Below are 12930 nucleotides of genomic sequence, written 5' to 3' on the forward strand. Positions count from 1 at the left end.
TTTTTTTCCCCCTCAGTGTAAATTAATTTTCCAGTGATGTCAGGAATAGAAAATAAGAGTAAATTAGAGTGCCCTATGCCAGTTAACAGTGGTTTGGGGGTTTCAGGTGCCTCTTTTTTTTAAATGTTTCCTTTTCCTACGTTTTCCTTGCATAGCTGCAGAAGTTTTAGAGGAATTTGTTTCCCTTGCCTGCTTCTCTCCCTTTTTTTTTTCCTTAAGTGATGGCTAAGTTGTTACACAGAAGTTAGACTTCCTAAAACTTGTACTTAGAAACAAATCTTTTTATCTTTTTATCATATAGAAATGTAGTTCTTGTTTTACACTTAGCTTTTTCATGTTGAGAAGTGAAGCTGGTCTGTGGTGTGCTTGCTGGGGAATAATATGTAGAGAGTGGTAGTTTCAGTCTTTTTATGCACTTCCAAAATGTTTCTTATCTTCTGTCTTTTTGCAGAAGTAAAGCTACAACAGTTAGTGATATGAATGGATTGAAGTCTCTTGCTGGCAACAAGGTATTTCTATGTTAAGATTTACTTTCTTTCTAATAACTTGTACTCTGCTGTATTTTTCAGTGTTTAATGTTCATGACAGAATCTTGAGTTTCTAGTTTTCTTAACATGTAATATCTTAAAGTACTTATTTCTTTGCGAAGTAATGTTTGCTTTTGATGTGCCAAAAGGTGGATAGTGTTCTTTTTAAATCTGCTTCGTTCTTAATTTTCTTCTGGTGTGGTTAAAAGAACATTACTGATTTTTTTTTTTTTTCCCAAATATCTTTATGCATTTTCAACTTTATTTTTTGAGTTTACAGTTTGAGCACTGTGATTGAAAAATGGAAAACTGTACATTTTTATGTAGTTGACCATTTATCACTTTGTTCTGTTTCTTACAGCACCTTAAGAGCAATGGGAATCCTAGCCTGTTGGTCTTGCCTAAAAAAGTTCTTAAATCACTCAATCCATCAGTTTACAGAAATGTTGAATATGATGTTTGGCTCCAATCAAAATGGGGTGAGTAACTGAAAACTTAAAAGTACCAGCTTCTGCAAGCTGATGTATACAGTGAAGCCCTCTTGAACAGCAGTGATGCTAATGGCGGTTTGGGTTTAGGCAGTGGTCTTCCTCACGTGGGTTGGTCTGCAGATTTAGGGCCTGAACTTCTTGCGTGCATTTTTACTGCTTCAGGAAAGGAACTCTTTTGTTGTATTTAAATTAACAGTGTGTTACTGCTAATGTATTTACAGATCAGCAAAAACAAGATTTTTCTATTGCTGCTGGCATGCAATACGCAGTTGGAGATAAATGTAAAGTAAGTAGTATCGAACTGTAGTTTACAGAGACATCAGCGTTCTGATCAAGATGCCAATTTTCTCTTTTTTGACATGTAATTGCTACTTTCTAAATACTCTTAGCTTGCGTCTTCAGCTGTGCATATGCTCATGATTTAATCGGTGGTGGAGTTCGTGACTTACAGCATCCGTGTAGAAAAGGGATGTAAGAGAACATCTGATCAGTTTTACTGTGTTAAAAAGTCAGTCAGGTTAACTTCAATTGTGTGTTTAATAAGGAGACTGTGGACCTTAATGTTAAGTATGCAAGTAAGTTTGTGCAGGATTGCCTCCATGGTGAGTCCTTGCTCGCTGTTGTAGAGTGTTGGTCTCTGTGTGAGAGTTTAGGGCAGTTTGCTTGGTTTAGGCTCAGCTCTGTTACTCTCTTGGTGGGCTCTGTTAGCTGGCTAGTTATTCCCCTGACAGGCAATTTTGTGTGGGGCCGGTCTGTTCTATAGAACTAGTTGTTACCTCTACTGCAGTTCTGGCTGATGGTTGCACTTGCTGCTGTGTGATAAAGTGTCGGCGTGCAAAGAGGTTGCACGATGAAGAACAAAATTGTAGTGTTTTCTGTCATACAGGCTTTTATTTGGAGAGATCAAACCTAGCATCTGAGTTCCTTCTATTTATGTTCAGCTCTGGAGATAACGATGACTGTTTGTAAACCGGCTTCGTTCTAATCTCATGGCTTTGAAGTAATACAATACAGCTCGCTTCAGTTAGTGCAGATCCTCGAGTTTTGGGCAATTCTTGAATTGTGTGTTACACAATTGCTCTTTAAATTCTATTAAAAATTGTAGAATGTATTGCTGCTTAAGAAATAAGATTTGCCATTAAATTCTATAGTACTTAAATTTCAGGTTACTCTCCTTAGGTGTGTCAGCTAAACTGGTGGTACTTGGCTAAATATGGTTCTTTCTAGGACGTTTGACTATCTATTACAATTATTGATATGAAAATATTCAATTCGGTTCATCATGCAATATGGGGACTCTTTCACTTAATACTTTTTTAATTTGAGTAATGGAATTAAGCGTAGTGAATAAATAACAAAAAAATCACAACCCTCCCGAACCCCACGCAAAACAAACAAAAAACCCCCTAATGTGGAGTTGATTATTTATTGCTTGATAATACAGGCATAAAATTTGTATTTAATACCCTAAGGCTGTCCTGTATAATATTTGCCAAAGAGTACAGATATTATTAGTAGGAAAAACCCCTGGTAATTAACATACTCTCTGTCAAATTTTATATGTATGTTGCAAGGCAGTAAATATATGGGATAAAAACATGGGAAGGGAGGATGAATTAAATAGTGAAAAGTGGAGTTGACCAAATTAATACCACTGGAAAGCCAAATATTATAGCAGAACTCTAGGAAATTTGTTTTATATTTAACAAAGAATTTTAAGAACATGAATGTCAGTCAGAAAAGTAACACTGTGATCATGTCTGAACAACTTTTTTGGTTGTTTTAAAAAACTTTCTGGGGAATAACTTCAGACGTAATTGCTGTTCATTATGTTCTTAATTAAACTAAATTTCACTGAAGTTAGTAATGATTTTTTCTTTGGGTGGATTTTAACAAGGAAAAGCTGGGGGTTTATTCTAAGTGTTTTCAGTAAAGCTGAAAAGCCTTGGTACACGGATAGTTTCTCTTCTAGTTCTGAAAGCCACGTTTCATTAAGTAGTGTTACCGGGCACGCTTTCTGGTTTTTTGGTGGGGTTTTTAATTGTATTTTATTTGTTTTTGGAGAAGTGATATGGATTGAAGATCTGCTTTTCATACATTTACTGAATGTGTGACGTTTATTTTTCTGTTCTTTTGTTGCCCAGAGAAGAAGTTCTATTTTGAACATTGCTGAGACTTATGTCCTCTTGTTGTTGTCTTTGAAGCTAATGCACCTTGTTTTTTCCTTACGCTTTTTCCTTATAGGTGCGCTTAGACCACAATGGGAAATTTTACAATGCCCATATTCAAGAAGTGTGTTCAGAGAATGGGCCGGTCGTCGTATTTGTAGAAGAGCTTGGAGCAAAGTAAGTGCTTATCTCTCTTGGAATAGTGCCAGACCGAACCTTGGTAACAGCAGCATTGCTCTTAGTTCAGAGTTTGTTTCAGCCCCTGCAGTGTACCCGCTGCTTTACTTGAAGAGCGCCACCACAAAATTGTTAAGGAAACAACATACTTAAGAAAAAAAAAAAAAGGGGATTCTGCATTGATTGTCACTTTAGACTTTTTTATTTAATGCTGAGTAGTCTGGCTGCTGCTTGCAGAGTAAAATAGTAACTACATTAATAATAGAAATTTTTTTTGCACAAAATTAAATTCTAAACAGATTGACACCATCCTACTTAGTCTTTCTTGTTGCGCTTAATAATTAGTGGATTTGTGACAAGGTTTTCGTACTAAAATGCCCATCAGTGCACTTGGCTTCTCTGTTGGTTGAGTAGCTCTGCCTGATTTCACAGAGGGTGCCAAGTGGCTGTTGAGATCAGTGTTGTCTTTGCCGTACCTGGGACAAACTAACTCTTAACTTGGCAGGGTTTTCTAGTGTGCTGTTGGCTGGCTGGTTTTGTTGTGGTGTTTTTTCTGGGGTGGTAGTGGTGGCGGTTTTGGTTGCTTGTGGGTTGTTTTTTCTTTGGAACATCTTCTTGAGCTCTGCTCTAAGTTCTGTAACTCTTCTGGGGCCAAAACCCCTACAGCTGACTATAGTTTGGGAAGAGGAAACACTTTCATTCAAGGCAAATGAGGGAAGGAGAAAGATTCCCACTAATCTCATGCAATCTCCTTCTGTTAAAAATTTGCGAGATCTGAAGATCGTCTTGCAAATTTTAAATTGAGATTTAACCTGATTTGAACTGTCTATTATAGATTTGAATGTCTTCCTTTCAAATAATGTAGACAGTTGCTTGGACATCCTACAGCATCCTCAATTAAAAATGCAGTAATTGCTCTGGGATATAATGTTTTTCACTCTTGACATCCATTGCAGTGTTTGTGGTAGGTTTATCTGAGTATATTGGTGTTTCTGATCATTTTCTTTTTCTTTTTGCCCTGAAGACATTATAATACTTCACAAATGGCTGATCATTCTTCACTAGATAAGTTGGCATCAACTTACCAGTTTTATTAAAAAAATTGTTCTTCTGCACGTTACTTGGGTGTAGTCATAAAGAACAAAGGACTGTGAACATCCTCAAAAATGGAAAGATCCATCAGTCTTGGTAAATGTGGTATTAATTTATGCAAGCCCCAGTCTGGTCTTTTAAGATATTTTTCCCCCCATAATTCCTTGTTTTGTAGGCATGCTGTCTCACTGAAGAGCCTTAAACCTCTTCCACAGGCCTCTCCTATGGAGGGCTGGAACACTGTGCCAGGGAAGAAGATAAAAAAGTTTTTCCCAACATGGGGGCAGAATGCTCAGCCCGGTAAGATTGAACCTATTTTTGTGTGGCAGAATCTTTTGTTGTCAGGTGTCTTGTCCCAGAAAGCATAAAAATTTATGATTTTTTTTTTTCTTAAATTCTGTTCTCGTGTCCTTATCACAGATGCAGATTGCAGAGGGCCAAAGAGTCAGAGCAAGTCAATAAAACCCCAGTCAGCACTACCTCCTCGACTTCAGCATACCGTGGGAACCAGGCAGCATCAGTTCTTGTGTTCTGGACCCCAATCTCATCAGACCTCAACCGAGCAAAAAGCTCCAGGCAGGAATCCTTCCCAAACTGCAAGGTAAAACTGCAAATAACATCTTACTTATCTTGAACTCTAGCTGAGCTTGTTAGAGCCCGGGTGCCTGCTTCAGAGTCTTCCAACATGCGCTTTTGAAATACATCGTCATTGAATTCTGAAGAAGTATTCCAAGTTTTTAAGAATACACACAAAAGCGAGGAAAATAATTCTTTTTAAATTTTATTCTTAAACCTTTTTCAAAATTGCCATGATCATGAGCTCCCACTTTTTTTTTTTTTCTTGCATGAGAGCATCTGCCCTGAAAGCACCGTACACAAAATTAGTTTCTTCTTGGAAAGTGGATATTGCTTTTTTTTTCTGGTTAGGACTGAAGTAATGTTGCATGTAGTGCTTCTGGGGCATGGCTAAGATCTTCCCTCAGCTTCTGCAACCCTGTCGTAGAGGTCTGCTTTGTGGTGTAAATGACCACTTGAAGGACGATGAGAACAGCATTTTGCCTGCGTTTGGTAGTGATTTTCTTCATCCCTTGTGCTGCTGCAGCAGTTTTCCGTTTCCATCATTGCCACTTGTCTTCTGTCCTGGCTAAAAGGCTACTCTGTGTCTGGCTACAAACCAGAACTCTTTGTGGTCTGCTCTGTCACTCCTCCGTGTTGTAACTTCTTGTGGAATAACTGGAGTTGGGGTGTCTTTGGAGTCTGCCTCATGCAACATTTTAAGGATGTTTTTCTTCTACCTTTAACCTAAATACGTGAATATCCTAAAATGTTTAGGTAAGTAATTCAGAAAGCTGAAACAGTGATGTTACTTTTGTGTAGTGGTGCTTTGTTGTAATACATTTTCCCTTTTGTTGTGGTATTTACAAGAATCTTCTTCCACAGCTTTGTTTTGTGTATTCATAGATAGTAGATGGGGGTGGTCAGGTCTCAGTTGGCACAGAAATGCATTAGATCACTTGATGCAGGCTATTAACTATGATCTAATAATTACCAATTGTTATAAAACTCATCCAAAATGGTATTGAACCGAATAAATTGTCAACGAAGTCCATTCTTTCCTTTCATTATAGTTATGCTTATGGGTAACTTGCAATAGGCAGAAGGGGGTCTGGTATAAGCAGCGCTATATAACTATCTTCTTTCTTCCTTCTAGACCGTGAGTTTGTGCTGTGTTTGATACTGGTGTGTTTCTTTGTCAAAGGGATCCCGTTTCGTTCTTTCCTTTGCAGAAAACCAGAGCGGGAGAGAACTGAGGATCTGAACCATGGCAGCAGAGATTGTAACTACTTTGGCCTGTCTCCGGAGGAACGCAGGGAGAAACAGGCTATAGAAGAATCTCGCTCCCTTTATGAGATCCAGCAAAGGGATGAACAAGCTTTTCCTGCTCTTTCCAATGTACGTTGTTTTCATTGTAATTAATAGTGCATTTGTCATACTTGCCCACGAACCTTTAATTAGCAATTGTTTCGCTGTCCTCGCATTGCCATACAATTCTAAAGTTAAGGATATTTTCTTCACTCTAGAAATATGTGAATCTACAGTACTTTCTACATTCAAGATAGGACACATGGGTAGTAGTTTCCCTTGGGAATAATTAATGTCCACTATACACAGTTGTCATAGTTCTTTAGTAAAAATCTTTACTAGTATTTCCTAAGATTAGTAAATACTTAAGAATATTTACTGTTTTTTTCTATTAGTAAATACAGTAGACACATGAGGTTCTGAAGCTGTAGGATTCTTTATGTCACATTCTTCCTGTCTTTGCAAGGCTTTGCACTCCTTTACAGTGACTCAAATGTTGGGTTTTTTTCTTGCGTGGTGGACTCAAACTTCAGGGCGAGGATGGAACTTGCAGTTTAATTTAGCTGAGAAGTAGCTCAGTGAAGTGGCACTGTGCTACATCCATTAGTATCAGAGGTGATTGTTTCTGATTTGGTTCACGTAAAACCTGTGTTATTCATAGGTGACTTTTCAGCCTGAGAAATTACTAGTCTGAGAACATGCCTGATGTCATAAGTAATGCAAACTCTGTCAGACTTGCTGTTTTTCTCTTGCGGAGCTGAGCTGCCTTCAGTGGACTTGTCTGAGGGAAGAATGTAGCCTTTAGATCTTCAGGTATCTTATCTAAAGATAGAGAGTTTATTGATGCAGTTTTTGAAGGAAGTGGATTGGAGTCTCTGTACGTGCAGGGAGCGAGCAGATCCTGTGGGTAAAGAGCTGCTGTCTACAGAGGTTTATTTCTACAGAGGTTTTTTCTAGATGTCTGGAGCTTTCTGGATTTAAATCCTAGGGCAAACTGCATCAAGAAGAACCAGGCTGGGAAAAATGAGTGGGTGAACGGTATCTTGCTTTGTGGAAGTGACTTCCTGCGCTCTACCTTTTAGTTCTTGAGCAGTAATTATTTACACTGGTGTAACTGAGGAGTGGTGTACAGCTCCTCCGCACTGCAGAGTGCGAGTGAAGGCTAGCAGAGCGGTTGCTCTCTCTGAGCCGTGGTTATTGGTGTGCTGTATTTGCTCACCTGCAGAAGGAGGATGTGACTTCAAAGTGGATATTGGCTGAGCGAAGCAGTTTTGGTTCATCTTGTAAACTAACGACATGAATGTTTTTAAAGGACACTTGGCAAAATTTAGCAATGAATGAGAGAATGAATGAATCTGAATGATGCTGGTTAAGACTGCGCTTTTGTTTTCCCCTCCCACCTTTCTGCCTATCTCAGAGATATGTCATGAAGGCATAATAGTATCAGATTAGGTGATGGCAGTGTCATCAGACTTCTCACAAATTCATGTTTCTTCCTTTGTAAACAGAATCAGTCAGTCTGTCAGGCTGCTACACAGACTGTGGATAATTTAAACCAGAAAAAGCTCCCAGCTAATGAGAGAAGAAACAGCAAGTGGACAGCAGAGGTGGAAGAGCAGAAGGATAAAGGTAAAAATAAATATTTTTAGATCAAGGCTTGTTTGTGTTTAGGCAACAAGGGAAAAATTATCATAACTAATAGTGCCAAACTAAGCTAGGCTCAAGGTAGTAAAGGTGTGGTTTGGGAAGCAACTGTATGTTATCCCGCTTTGCGAGTGTGGTTGAGAGAGCAGGCTCCTTGCTGGGATTTTGTAGTAAATGGGAAGAGGGATGAGAGAAATGAGAGACTGTCAAGAGCTACCCTGATTTAGATCCTGTTGAAATGCTAGTGAGTGTGGCAGGAGGTGCCCGCGGGGAGGAGATTGGAGGGTGCTTACTGGAGCCAGTTAAGAGAAAAGCAGGTACAAGTATTCAGCGTGGCATGGTGAAGAACTAGCGTACAGGAGGACAGAAAGAAGGGAAAAGGTGCTGTACACAAGAGTTGAAAACACCCCACACCCCCACTCTGTTTACAGTAGAAAGAGCTGTCACATGGTCAAAATGTGGCTTTTCTTCTTCCCCTCAGTCTGCTATAACACTTCAGCTTCTCTTCATTGACTCGTAAGCTTTTGCTCTTTGAGGAAGCGGAAGGTGGCAGTAATAGATGGAAAACTGTAGCTGTCAGGTAGTTAGTAAATCTTTGCTAAATGCAACTGACAGGTTTGGTGATCAGGTTTTGGGTTTGTTTTTTTTTTTTTTGGTCCTGTTAGTTTTGCTGTATCTAAACACCAAATTTGATCTTGGCTTCTTCCACTTTTTTTTTTCTTTTTGACTAAATAAAATTCAAACTCTGCAGCCTCCTGAGCTGTTCCTTCCCTCTGTTTTTTGAAATTTTTTTAATTCCCTTTTATTCCCCTGGCAACAGCAGAGGCACTCCTGTTGTGTGTTTATAGTACTTGTGCTCCTTAGTCCCTCTTGGAACATGTAATGCCTTCTTGAATAGTCTCACAAGGACTGATGTCACCTATTTTTCAATCTCCAAACATCTGAAAACTTGTTTCATTTGAAAACTTGTCTCATCAGCAGTGCCAAAAAGAATGTTCATGTAGAGAAAGCTCTACCACAGTGTCACGGTAGATTTTGCTGATCGTGGCGTATACAACTTTCTCAGGCTTTTTTGTGATTCTCTGGATTGTGTAGCCTCTTCCGAAACTACATTAAAAGTACTATGGGAATAAACTGTTCTTCCTTGGGAGCACTTAGAAATTCCTTCTGGTGCTTGGGAATTGGCAGTAATTCTCATCGATACTGTTTTAATTTACATTGTCTAGTTGTGATGGTGCCTATACTAAGCTTTTAAAAAGTACGTATCTATTTAGCGGCCACTATTAAACTTATGTGCATGAATTTGACTGACAAGCGGTGGCAACCAGATTTGAACGTGAGCTAGAATGTGAAGAACTCATACAGATCTTACTATACAAAGATTGTGCCACGACTTATTCAACACTGTCTCCCCCACCAAGAGTTTGCCTGTGCTCGAGAAATTAAACTTCCTGCATCAGCCTGAAAATGCTCGAGGTCTTTTGAACCCTTGAAACCTTTTACTCAGTCAAAAATAGACAAGACTTTAAGCTTCTGTTATTTTAAGACTTGGATACGGAAATGCAGATCAAAACATTTTCACTTCAAGTGAAATACAAACTTCTTCACTAGGAAGGATTTAGGATGAATTATATGTGTTTAAAGGGATAGCTGTGTTTCTTTCCTGCTTCCTTCGAGTATCACCGAGATGTTAACAAACATCAGCAAAGAACTGCTGTCGAGCTCTGAAACCTGGGTTGAAGTAGCTGCTCTGTTACTGCCGGAACAACTGTTTATTTTAGGATGCTTTGATCTTTGATAAAATGTAAAGTTTGTGTTCTGGAGTAATGTGTGCTGGGGCAGGTTTTGTTTTGAAGGTTTAACTTTGGAAAGACAAACTTTAACTGGCTTAAGTTGTGATAGCCATAAATGGTGTAATGGTTCATTTACTAGGTTATGTCTTGGTGTTACAGAGTCAAATTCCAGGCAGATCCACTTAAGTCAGAAGCTTGAGCCAAATTCATCTGAGGTAATCTTAAAGAAAAGACCAAATTGTTTTTTTTTTTTTTTTTAACCTTACTGCTTCTCTGATGAATGATTAGCAGAGCAATAGCTGCCTTTAGAGCTGTGATTGCTACCGCTTTACAGCCTCTGGTGAAAAGCTTTTAGCTTCCTTCCAAGGTTGGAAGCTTGTGTCGGTGTCAGCTTTCCTCAGCCCCTGTAACCCATACTTACAGTCTTTCTCTGCATCCGAGTTCTCAGACCTGGGCTATTGAGAGCGCTTACGAATCTGGATTTGTAATTGCTTAGTACAGTCTGTACTTACCGTAGAATGGGACAGCAGGAGGTGCGATGTTTACTAATTGCTGTGCTAACAGACTGTGATCTCTGAAGTTCCGTGAAGATTTGTGGCCACTGTTGGCTGTTAACCTTTGTTGTCCTTTCAATGAGCGCAATGTTACACTAGTAGAGTAGCGATCGGGTCCTTAGCTCACTCTCTGTGTAGTGTGGTTTAATATCCTTGAATGTGTCTTTGAAAAGTTAAATTTTACTATTGGACTAGCCTTGTCTGTTGTTTCTGACTTTGCTTTAGAAGAATAGTCAAGACGAGAGTTACCCAAAAGCTTCATCTCCTTTGGAACAAATAAAAACAGATTCTCCGGTTCTTGCTGAGCAAGTAAGAAATGTTTGTTTGATTTCAAAGTTTTCCAGTCAGGAGACTTCAGGCAAAGGGGAGCTTCATCACAGCCACGTATGTATTGTAATACTGGCTTTTAATTACATAGTCATTGCTGTGGTGACAATGGTGAAGTTTCACATTTACAGGTAGCAATGTTATGTCCAACGTGAAGAAAGTAAAAGTACGGCCCTTGATAGAAAAGTAAAAGTATGTTCCTTCTCTTCTGAGAGAGGGGTTATTTCCTGCCCTTCAGCTAAGATAACTATGCTTTTCACTTTAAATTCTCTACCTTTTGCTTTTTCAGGTTTCTCCAAGGTTATTGGTAATTGTGAGGGTGGCTTTTCTTTTGGATGGGAGATTCTTAAAAGTAAAGCTTGTGGAGGTGGTTTATAGCTGATGGCTGGCTGTGGTACAGGCACGTTCTGCTTAGAGCTCAGTGCAGACTTCGTCACACAGTGATGTATCTCGGATCTCTCTTATTTATTTATACAGCCTGATAACGTTACCAGTTAATGTTTTGCTGTGGTGTGGTGGTGGTAGTTTGGGTATTAGTGAGTCCTCGAGCCTTTTTTGGTAGAAGTCAGATGCATCAGCGGTCACCAGTAAGGGTGATTTAGAGTAATTTCGTGTGATCTCTTTGTTTTTACAGAACCTGACAGAATGCTTACCGAGCATAACTCCAACACCTTCACCAGTCTTTTCTGAGGTGCATTTACCTCCAGCAGTGCCTTCTGTACCAGCCATTGTGCCGGCTTGGCCAAGTGAGCCAACAACTTATGGACCAGCAGGTTTGAAGAAATATTATCAAAAATCAGAAACTACTAACCCTGAGAAATACTTCAGCTGTCTTGCTAAATTGAAGATGCCTCCATGAGACACTGTTTCACATAACTTCACGCTCCAGAGGCAGTAATTTATACGAACGTAGTCTCTTACTGCTGAAAGCTAGTTGGGAGTTCTGATGGTTCTTCGATTGTCCATACGTGTAGATTGCTTTACTCCCTCCCTGAAGGTGGAAGAGGGATGCACACTCAATTCTCTGTGTGTCTGCTGAGTGGGATAGCACTGGGTTTTGAGGGTGCTTGTTCCGAGGATCTGCTTAAGGCAGAACACACTGTCAGCACGCTGAATCTTGATACGTGTTTGTGCTCTGTGCCTCAGGTAACAAGCTCTGTGGTTCACTGAGGACTCAGCTTGGGCCTGGTGTGTTTGGAGCCAGTGAGACCTACTGGCCCTGAGCTGCACAGCCTGTATAATAGTTTTCCTGTGTGTTTCACTGTGTGTTATCTTCTAATGGGTGGAATTGCTCCTCATTAGATCAGGTGCTGTGTTTTCTCTCCCACTGTTGTGTTTCTGTAGAAGAACTAGCTTTCAAATCAGCATACAATGTTCACGTGATATGGTGGTAATCCCGTCATACCTGACCATATCTGTGACAGAAGATGAGTAGCCCGGTTAATCTGAGCTCAGATTCAGAGCTGATTGTAAATGACCAGTTAGAAAGAGAACTGTAGAGATTCACATAAAAATTTCAGTTCCCCCTTTCTTTTTCCCCTCCTGTTTCCTTCTGGTATTCATAATTTTAAAAATAAATGTGGGAAGGGTTTAACTACATCTGGAAAGCTTAACTGTTTCACTCTTTCTGAAAACTATAATTTGCATTTAACCAAATCTTCTGTTTGTAACTTCCTGACTCAATTTTCTGTGTCTTCCTGAATGACTTCTTCCTTTTTTTTCTCCTGTCTTTTGAAACTTGCTTTCCCACTGTGATTTTTTTTCTTTTGTGATTGCGTACAGTTGAGATAGATATATATACATATCTATGTCTATGTGTGTGTATATATATGTTGTTTTTTCCCCTTAGGTATTCCAGCCCAAATACCTGCTTCTTCATTGATGCCAGCCCCAGCAACAGGACCTGACTCTATTGTATCACAGGCTCAGGTAACATCTGCTCCAGTTGCTGGAGTTCCTGTGTCGCTGCAAGCAGTTAACCAGCCTTTAATGCCTTTGCCTCAGAGTCTGAATCCTTACCAGGATCCGCTATACCCCGGATTTCCCTTTAGTGAAAAGGGAGAAAGAGCCATTGCACCCTCTTACTCCCTGTGCAATACTGGGGAAGACTTACCTAAAGGTGAGAAGTGGGAAGGTGTGGGTTTTATACCATTTTTCCTAACAGGTTTCCTTTTCTTAAAAGGTAGATAAATAACCAGTACTTTGGTCCTGTTGTTGGTCTGCGTAAAAGACCTAATCGTTGTCATTTGCCATGGTTTAAGGCGTGGGAGGGAACGTGGAGTAGACCTGCACCT

The 12930-nt window shown here is 39.6% G+C and overlaps 1 protein-coding gene across 4 annotated transcripts in view; it reads left to right on the plus strand.

Annotated features, from left to right (window-relative positions):
- OTUD4 (OTU deubiquitinase 4) overlaps positions 1-12930 on the plus strand; it is a 29894-nt gene that overhangs the window by 12910 nt on the left and 4054 nt on the right. The window contains exons 8-20 of one of the 4 annotated variants that reach the window (XM_010138453.1): positions 452-509; positions 889-1006; positions 1240-1304; positions 3263-3363; positions 4631-4755; positions 4876-5056; positions 6243-6408; positions 7827-7947; positions 9915-9970; positions 10535-10693; positions 11271-11409; positions 12486-12565; positions 12641-12755. In XM_010138453.1, coding sequence (XP_010136755.1) covers positions 452-509; positions 889-1006; positions 1240-1304; positions 3263-3363; positions 4631-4755; positions 4876-5056; positions 6243-6408; positions 7827-7947; positions 9915-9970; positions 10535-10693; positions 11271-11409; positions 12486-12565; positions 12641-12755 — 1484 coding nt within the window. Of the gene's footprint in view, positions 1-451; positions 510-888; positions 1007-1239; positions 1305-3262; positions 3364-4630; positions 4756-4875; positions 5057-6242; positions 6409-7826; positions 7948-9914; positions 9971-10534; positions 10694-11270; positions 11410-12485; positions 12756-12930 lie in introns of all 4 variants that reach the window. The other 3 variants (XM_010138455.1, XM_010138452.1, XM_010138454.1) reach the window with 3 other exon arrangements.

The sequence above is a fragment of the Buceros rhinoceros genome, unplaced genomic scaffold (assembly GCF_000710305.1).
Source record: "Buceros rhinoceros silvestris isolate BGI_N320 unplaced genomic scaffold, ASM71030v1 scaffold14826, whole genome shotgun sequence".
Classification (NCBI taxonomy): Eukaryota; Metazoa; Chordata; class Aves; order Bucerotiformes; family Bucerotidae; genus Buceros; species Buceros rhinoceros.